This window comes from Trachemys scripta, chromosome 5 (assembly GCF_013100865.1).
Source record: "Trachemys scripta elegans isolate TJP31775 chromosome 5, CAS_Tse_1.0, whole genome shotgun sequence".
Taxonomy (NCBI): Eukaryota; Metazoa; Chordata; order Testudines; family Emydidae; genus Trachemys; species Trachemys scripta.
This window is the reverse complement of record NC_048302.1, coordinates 88,787,713-88,799,646: the sequence shown is the minus strand read 5'-3', so window position 1 is coordinate 88,799,646 and position 11,934 is coordinate 88,787,713. Positions and strand designations below refer to the sequence as shown.

Here is an 11,934-nt window from a genome sequence, read left to right as displayed (position 1 = left end):
GCAAATATCCTATTGACTTCAGCGGGGCCAACACTTTAGCCCTGGAACCAGGGCTTAAATTCAGATGGACCTATCTGAAGTGTTGCTCCAGTAAATACTTTCAAACCTGTGGGAGCCCCTGCTCTCCTCCCTCCCCCTGTGGGGCTAAAGCCCCCAGTCCCGGCAATCCTCAAGCTCCAAGACACACACCCCTAGCTGAAGCCTGGAGCCCCAAATGGGGGTGGGGCATGGGGAGCTGTGGGAAATAATCTCTGAGAATTTAAATCCTGCCTGGAACACACCACTCAGCTACATAAATCAAGCCCAGAGACATCTTGGGGTTGCAAAAATTTATGATAAGCTGATTTTATATCAGTGATATAAGCTAAACAAATACATTGATATCAGACAGGGTGGCCATTAAAAGATATAGTGCCATCCTGACACACTGGGAGTTATGTAGGCAGGCCTACATTTTCAAAAGCTACTAGTGATTTAGGGTGCTTCAGTTTTTGAGCTCCAACTTGAGACACCGTAGAGGTGCTTGCTTTTCAGAGTTACTGAGCAAATGCCCTCTGAAAATCAGGCTCTTTCCAAATGTGTCAAGCTGGGCACCCAAAATTACTAGCCACCTCTAATAATGTAGGCCAAATATTTTGGACTATTGTGACCTGCATGTAACTCGTAGCTAGAAGAAGGAAATGTGCTGCTTTATCACATGACAACCCCCAGCCAATCATAATGTGACCTGTTCTTGTGCTAAAATAACAGTTGCATCCTTGATATTCTTTTTAATGAATTTAGTTAAATAATTACTTCTACATTATTTGATCTTCCTGCAGAATGATATATTTATGTGCACACAGTTACTTGAAACATATTCTGCTCTCAAGGGTTAACTTGGTTACTGGAACCAAACTGAACATTTAAAAATGCTGCTACCATAGAGAATAAATGTCTTTAAAACCCTTATAGCATATGTTAAATAAAAGGGCTCCCAAATGATGTTCTGGTTTGAATTATTTGTCTTTGCAGTACATCTTTGGTTTTATTGCCAAAGAAAAGACATGTAGGGCAGCCACATTCTTATCTGTTATACCAGTTTAAATCTGGAATATTTCCACCGAGCTAAATGAATTTACACCAGATTTAAACAAGGGAACATAATCTGGCCCAATTCATATAGTGCTTAGTTTTCAAAATATAATTTGGGTTAAAAACACTTCCTGCAGCAGCTGGATGTTCCTTTCAGGTTTCCTATCTAGGAACTGAGCTGGCAAGGCGTTGTCAGATCTCACAGTATCAAAGGCTGTAAAGGGGAATGGTACTGATAGTCAATAACTGCATAAACAACGTTGTCTGAATTTGGCAACATTGATTTGCTGTTGTAATCCATTAATTGTTGTAAACTGAAAACATTTCAAATAGAACAGGCTGGAGACTTTTAAAAGAACAAAGCCTAAGAGAATTCTGTCCGTAATTAAATATGGCAACTAAGGGGGATTGTCAGCTGGGGTGGATCAGTGCGGATCTACCCCAGTGGAGGATCTGGGCCTTAACCTCTGCTTCATTGGGCCACCTTCATCCCTGCTGCCACTTCCCTGGGGGAGCTATCAGCAGAATGTCATACATGCAGTGAATCTGACCGGCCTCAGATTAGCACTGCCGAGTATGTATACAATACTAAGAACAAAGGTAGGTTCCTTTCATGATCAGATGCAGAAAGCACTGCTGGACCAAACAGATCTAATTCTGTTAATCAATCATTAGGAATGAACTGTCTTGGGGCATTATGAATATTTAACAGTTCATTCCAAAATGAATATTTTTTTAGAGGCAAAAAAAAAAAAACAGTTCTGAAGTGTAGCAAGGCATATGAATACCTTCAGACAACGGCTTTGCATTGGGTCGTCTCCCAGCAAAGCGCTCACATTCACACCTACATTATATAGCCTGTTTGAAACCACCAGCATCCTTTGCAACAGTAAGCAGAAAATCTTCATAAAATAAAATTGGCTGCAAATGAGAAGAATTCATGATGGAGATTCCTAAGCAGGAGTCGTATTTGTCTTTGTTGTAGTGAACAGAGGCAGCAGTTGGTTTCAGCGAGACGGGGGCAATGCTATGTACAAAGGTAAAATTTGAATTGTCGATGCAGAATTTGACCAATGTCACTTTGGTCTGTTGCCAGGCGCCTTGAAAGAGGTTGAGTTCTCTGTTGGACTGGAGTGCCCTCTAGTGGTTTTAACTGTAGCCACCAGGAAATGTTTCAGTGTTTCACAGATTACACATTTCTTCCAAGATTTACTCTTCTCTAACTGTCCCGCCCTATGAAGGCACGAGGGAGTTACTATGATTTTAAGAATAGTGCAGACACCTCCTCCAAATTGCTTGAAAGCGTCCCATATCAACTAAACTCTTGCAACAACAAGCCCCAGCCCACATTGTGCAATACTACTACTGCCGCAGCAGTCTGCAGACGTTTTTTTCCCAACCATCTAACAGATGTTCATACCGTGATATTTTGAAAGTCGCATAGCACGCAGATTAATAATCCTTTCGTTGACTAACAACACACCCCAGATCGTTAGGATTTAATGCTCATCCTCATGCCATCTGGAGGCTTTTATGTTCAATGTCCCTCTCCCCTGCTTTTGAGGACATTCGTTGGCTTTTTCATACCTGTGTCCTACCCTATCCATCTATCTGATCTACCAACGGTACATTTAACTCTGTACCAATTTCTAGCTCTGCCACAGCCTTCCTGGGTAAATCTCTCTGTGCCCCAGCCCCCCAGGTATAAATGAGAATAATGTGCTTCTTTCCCCCCATCCTTTGCCTGCCTGGGCTAATTAGATTGTTAACTCTTCCCAGGCAGGGACTGTCTCTTGCTATGCGGGCACAGTTGGTGCACCAATCCTGGGTGGGTCTTCTAAGTATTGTAATATAAATACTAATATGAGGATATGCGTTTGTCTGTCTCTTAAGAAGGCCGAGGAAAGCAATTTCACTTAGGAACTAATGGCAGAAAGTGGTGAAAAGTGGCACGGGGGACGTATGGAAATACTGACTGCTCCAGCGAGCATATCAAAGAGTCAGTTTTTCCTTGCCTCTCTGGGCTGGATGACCTCACCCCTAAACTGGGTTAGGGCTGCTTCAGGCCCAGAGCAGCCTGTTTATTCTGCCACAGTCAACACCCAGGGCAGGAGCCGAAGGAAAACAAAGCTTGTTTTCAGAGAATAAAGCTTTCAGCCTTTTTGGGGAGGGTGCGGAGGGGGGACATCCTTTAATGTTAAAAGCCAAATGCAACAATGAGTAAAACATCTCCACGTTGCTGCAGCAGTCTCAGTAGAAAAACTTTGGGCACAACTACCTTAGCCAACAATATTGTGAATAAAAATAAAGGTAGGAGGAAGGGGGGGGGAGAACTAACCGTTAACTTCTTTTGTCTGGCTCAGCTCCCCTGCAGTGTCACTGGATCCCTGCTATTCAAAGCCAAATTATGTTGAACAAACAGACTGAGTGGAACTGGTGTTGGGGAAGAAAAAAAAATCACAGGGAGACTGTAAATGTGTGCACGTCAGCAGAGGGCCTGGCTAGCCTTGTCAGACTCAATCGAGGTGACGACTGGATTTCTTTTTCTCCTCTCTGCTTTTGTCTTCACAACGGCCAGTGTAGTGTCTCTGGGAAGCTTGATTTACTTGCTCGGCTAGTTGTTTAGTCTGGCAGGGATAAGAACCCTCTTGCTGTGCCCCCCACCCACAAATGTGGCGAGAAGCGGAGGCGTTGAGAAGCCCCCTTCTCGGGGGTTTGGTGGGGCGCTTCTCCGAGTTCAACGCTTGAAACAAGATTTGTGCTTTGAAACTAAAGGTGACATCGCGGGGGGGCAATACACCAACCCAATCCAAACGCGGTTGTTTCTCCTAGCCTTTCAAGCAGCCCTTTAAGAAATCGTCCTGAAGTGACTCGAATAACCTCTGATGATGCTAAGTGGTTTAACGATTCCAGAGCAAAAGCTGGAGACGCGTGGAAATCAGGCTGCTTATGAAAACGTCCCGAGACGCGAGGGAATTTGGTTTCAGTGTTTCTCGCTTGTAGGGCTCATTTGGACGGGGATCAAAAACGATTTCCCAAAAGCCATTTCCTGTGGCCGCTGATGCACATGCTGCTCACGGGTGCATTCGAATGTAAGGATCGGGCTGGAAAGTCATTTCTGTGATGTTTTCTACAGTAGGGAAGAAGTTCTCACTTTTCTGAATGCTACTCGGCCCCAGGTAACTGTGGTTACAGCTGGGAGTGCACCGGACGTGCCAACCTGAGTGTCGGTGCGTAGCAAGGTTTGGCCAGGCTCTGTGCAGAAAAGTCACAGATCCGATTTGGGAGATTCAGTTTAATGGATCCAGAGATAGCGGTCGTTTATTTAGCAGCCAGCTCAAAACAAGGGATTGATTAGTTCATTCCTTGTAGCTCGCCACCTTAGAGCGTATCGGGAAATAAGCAAAGTTAGCTGGAAAAGTACAAGAGATGCGTGTCCCTGACTTTAAAGAGTGTCAGCTTCAAGGAGATAGTCACAAAGGTAGGGCGGGGAAGAGGAGGGGTTTAGATGAAATCGGTCAGCACAGTGCTTCAAAGTCCATGCTGTAAATGCTTAAACATGGGTAAGGATAATTAAAACCAGACCTCCTCGAGCTGAGACAAAGGACTCCATCCCCGCTCCATCTGATCCCGACCCCATGTACAAATGAAGGCCGTTAAAAACAGTGCCCGATCCGATGCTGCCAGGTTTGGAGGGCGGCATGAAGGCACACATAAAAGCCAGGGAGCCCAGCGAGCTCTGTCCCGCTACAGTAGAGGACAGGGATCCAAATTAACAAACCATTAGCCTGCCTAATAGCTCAGCTAGTTAAACTCAACCCATCTCGCCCCTGGGCCAGAGGGACGCGCAGGAAAGGGTCATTATTTACAGCAAATTGTTTCTTCTCCTGGGGACCAATAGCGCTGCGGGGGCCAGAGAGGCAGCTTGAAGGCTCCCAGCGCAATAAACAGACCACATGAACAGCTCTGGACAAGGAACTGCTGCTCGCTTCAACCTCACTCCCCGGCTACCCCCTTTTCCATGTGGATTCCTCCCCTCCGCTTTTGGACCCACCACGAGATCTGGGCTTTGAAGCACTGGCGAACTGATCTGTGGATAAGATCTACCATTGCCCTGCTGGCTGGGCCAGCGCTGCTGTGTATACACACGCTGAAGTATAGGTTTGAAGTGTAAACATGTACTTTGAGGCAACAGCCCTGTCAGCTGGGCTCCCGATGTTTTGTTTAAGACGCGAAGCTCCCATCCGTCTGCCACATAAACAGTCTGGGAAAGAAAGTCCCCCCGAGAGCACAATGCCCTCGGTTTCAGGCTGAACTGCCCTTGCCATTAAGTCGTTGGAAGCGTTTGTAACAGAAAGGGAGGCATTTGAACCACGTGGGGTAGGGCCAAAAGCCTTACAGCAGCGAAGGAAAGCAGCCGAACGCTTTCTCTTTGCTCTGCGAAATGAATCCGAATCCAGCTGCGCTTGGATGGAATTCGAAGTATAAGAAAATTTGTCACAGAAGCCGAACGGGGAAGGAATGTGAACGGCTTAAGCCGTGTTTGGGGGGAGAGGGCTTGTTTAGGAGGACCGACGGTTTGTTTCAACACGTCACCCTTAAACAGGCTGATTCTGGCAAAGCCATGGGGAACCACAGTGCTGGGGGGTTGGGGTTGTTTGAAAATATCCAGATGCTGAATTATATTTGAAACTGGTTTCTTAACCATCCAGGTTCCTTCTCTCCTTCCACTAACCTCAACCCCTCCCCCCAAGCTAGTGCTTCACGTCCATTCCTCACCGTTGCTTGCAAAAGTGGGCTACATGTGACACTGGAGTGCCACCTCATCAATGTTTTTGCACGCCCCGCACGACTCAGTGATCAGTGACAGGATCCCTGCATTTCCCAAGCCTGTTTCTCAGCACAATAAGTGGAGGAGCGGAGAGGAGTGGGACAGGAGCACAGTGGGGTCTCTCTCTCTCTCTCTTTCTCTCTCCCCCAGCAAATGGCCCGGAGGCGGCCGGGATAGTAACAGGGGCAGAACGGAGCCCTCCAGCCAAAGGCACGCATATGGTGTGCATCTCCACTGCTTTCTATCAACCAGATACCTAGATAAGAAAAAAATAATAAACACCCAGCCTTGTAAATGGGAAGGTTTCTCGCCCTGTTTCTAAGCTGGGGACCACACATGGCCCCCTGCTTTGCTCTGTACAACAATCTTGTAGGATCTTAGAACAACAGAATGGAAAGGGCGTCTCGCTCTTCCCTGTGTAAGCCATGCAGGGCGAGTGACACAGAGGGGGCTGGAGTCAGCTCGCCTGGGTAATGAATAGGGTGACTTAGGTGACTGATAAGATAAACGGCTGAAAATGTCGAACTTCAGGCACCGGTCCCTGCAACAAGCCAGAAACAGAGTCAATACAAACTGGATTATTAGCGGTATTTCCTGCTTCGGAGGCGTGTACACGTTGGGTCCGATCCTAACCTCAGCTGGAGGCAAAGGGAGTTTGGCCACTGATTTCCGTGAGAGCAGGACAGGGCCTATGGCTTGTAACTAGCCACGTTGTATTTACCCTGAGGGAGGAGAGGCACTAGATACATATTTCATGTGATAGATGGCTGATAGAGCCAGTGATTAAGACGCTAGGTCCCGAAATACCAGATTATCCTCCAAAGAACTGTACTGCTAAGGTGCCTTTACTTTTTCTCTAAACGCTGTAGGATCCCACATGGAAGCAGTTAGCGAATGTTTGTTAATGATCATAACAAAAGCATTATTCAAATTAGACAGGTAATTACAACCAGAAGGAACATTCCTTTCTTTTCTTTCTCTCTGTTCTCTTTCTCTCTTTGCAAGAGTGGCTCTCCCTTCACATCTGGTCCGGGCACTACAGCATCAGATGTCCCCTTCATCGTTTTAGGGATTTAATACCCAGGCGATATTCACGCAAATAAATCCCAGCCGAAACAAAGCTACTTTGCAAAGCTACTAAAGAGTTCTTTGCGATCCTGGAGTGAGGCATCCGAAGAAGTGAGGTTTTTACCCACGAAAGCTTATGCCCAAATAAATCTGTTAGTCTTTAAGGTGCCACCAGACTCCTTGTTGTTGTGATTGATGTGAGCCTTGTTTTAAAATTCCGAATTTCACTTTTATTTAAACCCTTGTAACCATGCAGGGTTGATCATTTTCGTTAGAGGCTTTGTTTTTCCTCTCTCCATCACCAGTTAAAAGAGCAAGGCCATTTGTAACCTTGTAGCTAAAATAATTCCAAGCTACATATATTTTTTCCTTGCTTGCTCATCGATTGGAGCCTGGTATTTATTTACAAGCATTACGGTATCCTGTTAGCATTCCGAACAAGGGGCTGTTCATATATCTGCCTCCAATGATTTCCTGAAGGAACATGTGGAAGCAATAGTGAGGTTGTGCACTCACCCAAGCCGAAGATGCCTTGGTGGAGAACACGCAAAAGGCTGCAGGCACTGGGAGCACCAAACAACCCAGTGAGGGGGGACCCTGCAAACGCAGCCAGAGGGCTCTCAGTTTGAATAGGATTACACTCCCTGCCTTTCACAGCTCTCGCTGCCCAGTCCCTTCGGGGGATTTGCGCTTCAGAGACCAATTCTCCTTCGTTTGGGAGGGAGAAAACCACCAGAGTCTATTGCATGACTTTGAGAACAAACTTCTTTTGTTTAGTAGCGAACGAAGGACGAGCGCCTATAAAGGCAAGGCGGGAAAAAGGGAAAGCTGTGCAGAAAAAAACCGAGGACGCAATTTTAACATAAATTCCTCTAGGACACCCTCCCCGGCATCACGCACCCCTGCCCACCCTAAGTTCTGCCCTGGAGAAGGGGATGTAAAACGCACCTCAGCTCCCATTCCTGGGGCTGCAGTGCCCCCTCGCACCCAACAGCTGAATAACTCCAGTGGCACGAAGCTGTGCTCGCTGTGCCTCGTTTGGTAGGAGCTAGCCAGAAAACGAAGAGCAGCCCCATCTGACTCCCACGATTACATCTCAGTCTCTCTCTCTCTCTCTCTCCACACACACTTATCTCCAGCAAATAGCAACAATCGAGCCCGACGAGATACGTGTATCTCCCGGCTGGGGATCAAAGCTCTGGCCGGAGACTATTCTAAACCGAGCCATTCAAACCCCAAAGGCTTCGACTGCAATGTCTGTTCAAGCTCCTTAATGCTTTGCGGTGGCTTTGGAAGTTGAGCAAGTCTAGGAAGAGAGGGCTAGAGCACATGATCCTCCCGTGTGAAACAGCAGGGTTCGGACAGCGTTCTCTTTCGTTGTTCCTTTCATTCATAAATACCAGGAGCTCGCCTCTATCTGTGAGTGCCAGGCGCTTCACAGCCATCCATCCATCCTCCTTTCTATAGCAAGCCCCAGCTCAGTCGGGCATCAAAGACATCACTAAGCTACCAATTCATTTCCATCTCAGCTTCTTCATCCATGCCCTGACACTGGGAGAGGGACCCCAGCCTAAGCAGCCGCCCACCTGCCCAGAGCGTGTGTGGAGGGAAGCTCATTCGTGCCATTGGGAACACGGTGGGTTTTCAGGAAACTTTTTCCCCCTGCAGTGCAAAACTCTCAAATTCGCCCCCCATTCCCCGGCCATATGGCTCCACTTGCCGCCCCTCCTCTCCCCGGCTGGAGGTTGACTGGCCCCCCTGCCTGCGTAAGAGCCGCTGGAGGCTGGGCTTCAGGCGCGGACCGGACCAGGGCGGCTCTTATTCTGAAGGGGCGGGGGGGGGGGGCTCACTTCCTGACAGCTATTTACTTAAAGCAAATGATTAGTTTTGGAAGGATGGACTCTAACATCGAATCAATTACAAGACGCGGTCTCTGAGAGCACTGCAGTCTGAACTGGAGGGAACGAGGGAGGAGGAGGAGGAGGAGGAAAAGTCAGAGAGGACGTGGACATATTTTTGACTCTTTCTCTAGACTTTTCATTGCGGATTAACGTGTGAACGGGAAGGTAAGGGGGGGGAGTTCCACTTTTTATGCTCATTCCAGTGGACGTTGCCGATCCGGATCCAAGGAATGGAAGGTTGCTGGGGATCAGCCCCTGTGTGGACTGGAGAGCCAGGGCACGGGGGCGGCTCATCTCAGGGGATCCTCGCTGAAAACCCTAACTCTGGAAGTTTGCGCCTGAGACTCAAAGGGCGCTGGAGACTTTAGCTCCTCGGCGGGCAGCTCCCTCCTTGCGGGGCTCGCACGGGGAGTTGCTAGGGCTGGGAAGGTGGTTTATCCCGGGAAGGTGACGCGTTCCCCCTCCAGTGAGAACGCTCTGAATGGAGGCAGCGCGCTTTGTTGGAGAGGGCTGTGGAGATGGGCAATGGGGGGTTGGATGGAGACGGGAGGCGGGCGAGGTCGGGGCACTCGCTGGACCCCGAGAAAGGCAGCGAGGGCACTGGTCGAGGAGCGAAGGATGGACACGTATGACCGATCCCCTTCGGCTCCGGAGATGGATGGAATAGGAGCTCCAGTGGCCTGGGGGCAGGGGAGAGAGCAGCGATCTCCCGGGAGTGGCGGGGCCAGGGGCCCCCGACAGTCCGGACTGGGGGGCGGCAGCCGGGGACCACCCTTCGGGGGACGCGGGGCCCCTGTCTGGACGAGGCTGCCCCGCTGGCGGAAAGGCTGCGCTAATGACAAACACATTTGGGCTGGGGCGGAGGGGCCACCGCGCCGCATTCCTGCCGCCGGGCTGGGAGCGATTCCGCGCCCCCCTATCGCCAATCTGGAGTGAAGCCCTTTGTGTGAAGACAGGGATCGGCGGAGGAATCTCGTAACGGGAAGGGAAGCGGCGAGTTTGCCGAGGAGCTCGGATCAGCTCTCGGGGCAGCGTACGCGGGGAGCTGAGAGGGCTTGGCGGAGGTAAGAGGAGGGTCTTTCTCGGACCCTCCCTTGGTCGCCGTGGTCCCAATCCCCCCTTGGCTTTTATCTAGCCCTCCTTCCCTCCATCAGGTCCGATCTGCCGTCCCTCTCTTCCATTGTCCCTCCCTCGTCTTTTCCTACCCCTCGAGCCCCCTCCACTGGCGGGGGACTGTGTGTCTGCAGGGGCAAATCATCCCCCACCCCGATCCTTGCGCCCGGCGGTTTTTACACCTCGCTCTCCGTTCTCCCTGCAAGCGGGGAAGCTGAACTCTGCGCTCTGGGCTGTTACCTGGCGGTGTCCCAGTTCACACACACCCAGCTGCGCTCCTCGTGCGATGCCAGAGCCACAGAGCTGCCAGCATCCCCTAGCTGTCTGCCCCGTCCCTGGCAGCCCGCCGCAGCCCAGACGGACGAGCCCTTTGGGTTGTGCCCAGGGAGTGTAAGGGACCATCAGCCCTTGTGCGGTGTTTGTGAGGTGTTTGGTTGGATTTTGTCGGGCGCTGAGGTTGAAACTTGCTGACCCTGCCAGGCTGGAGTCCCCTGGAAAAGTCCCGAGACGACTAGGCAATGGCTTCTTGGCTCTTTGCTGCATTGCTCAACATTTTTGGACTGGGACCCACAAGCGAGTAGACACTCCTAAGAACAGGGCTGGACCGTGTTTTGGAGCAAGATGGATGGATCTAAGGAGCCAGCACCAGCCCTCAAGACTCAGCAACACGTCTGGGAACAGAGACTGGGGTAAATCCCAGAGGAGAGCGTGCTGCCTTTAGTTCCTGTGAGGTAATTACAATGACAAACACCGCTTTAACTGCGCTGCTGCCTGGATCACAGAGTATTTTCTGTCCGGAGTTTTCAACCCCACCACATGCAAATTCTCCAATTGCTTTGGCGACGTCCCACCTAGATGTCCAATAATCCCTGCTTAGAGCGCCTTGCAAACAACTGCATCCCCGGGAGCAGATTTGGGAGTGAAATGTCTGGCGTGCACACCTCTCTCTCCGTGCCCATTCATCAGACAGGTGGTCCTCGGAATGCGGATTGCGCTCGCCCCACCGAGCGCGTCCAGCTGTAACTGCGTCGTGTGTCAGCCATGGAGCGTTCCCGGGTTGAGAAGGTTTGAGGTCAGGCAGAGGGAGAAACTCTTTCCCTCTATCCCTAGTGGACGCTTTTATCTGCGCAGGGTAGTCCTCAGCCTCGGATCGCCTAGAAGACCGGGCATCCTGCATAGACAGAGTGAATCCCTAACCTCTTCAAGCCCCCAGGAAAAGCGGCTTTAGGGGACCCTGCAGATTCCCCACAGCCGCTGTGGAGATCTGCTGGCACATGGAATAGTGTGGCCTAGGATTCGTATCTGAAGTGGGCCCCTAAGGCTTGGGGAGGGGATTGAAAAAGAAGTTCTGAACAAGCGCGACAGATCAAGGAAATGTGGCGCTTGGAAAACATTTGACTCACCCCAGTGAAGACCGATTTTGTGGGGCTCTTCCCCACCTCTTGTTTCGTTTCTGTCTGGCTCGCCTAAGGGTTGTTGCTTCAGCTTGGCAAAGGTCTTGCTATTGTTTCCTATGAAAATAGCGAAGTGGCTGAAATTTGACGTCACTGCTGGGGTCTCTCATTGTTCTTGAGCTCTTTAAATTAATCCTTTCTCGCTAATTCTCAGCTCCCTCGGCTTTTTCCAATATGGTAAACATTATAGATAAGTATTCCCTAAAATGTGTTGACTTTCTTCGCTTCGGGGTACCCTAGCATCATTTGGCCTTCACTATCTCGGAGTCAGTCAATAAGTGGCAAGCGTTGGCCAGACGTTTAAAAAACAGAACAGGGGGTTTGAAAGTGTGAATGTAAACATTCCCCGCCCCCCCCCAAACTAAACAAACTGATAACATCAAGGCAGTCTTTACAATGTCCAGTTGTTCTCTGGCAATGGAGACTGACTGGGCTTCCCAGCTGAGTCCTGTTTGTGTATGTGTGTGTGCATACAAGCCATAATGCCAAAGTC

At 49.8% G+C, this 11,934-nt stretch overlaps 1 protein-coding gene across 3 annotated transcripts in view; it reads left to right on the top strand.

Moving 5' to 3' along the window:
- Window positions 1-8,858: 8,858 nt before the first annotated feature.
- PDGFRA (platelet derived growth factor receptor alpha) overlaps window positions 8,859-11,934 on the top strand; it is a 50,237-nt gene continuing 47,161 nt past the window's right edge. Inside the window, exon 1 of one of the 3 annotated variants that reach the window (XM_034771897.1) lies at window positions 8,859-9,039. Coding sequence is in view for 1 of the 3 variants with exons in the window: in XM_034771896.1 (XP_034627787.1) it covers window positions 11,616-11,618 (3 nt within the window). In the remaining 2 variants the exon portion in view is untranslated. Of the gene's footprint in view, window positions 9,040-10,496; window positions 10,719-11,594; window positions 11,619-11,934 lie in introns of those variants that run through there. The other 2 variants (XM_034771898.1, XM_034771896.1) reach the window with 2 other exon arrangements.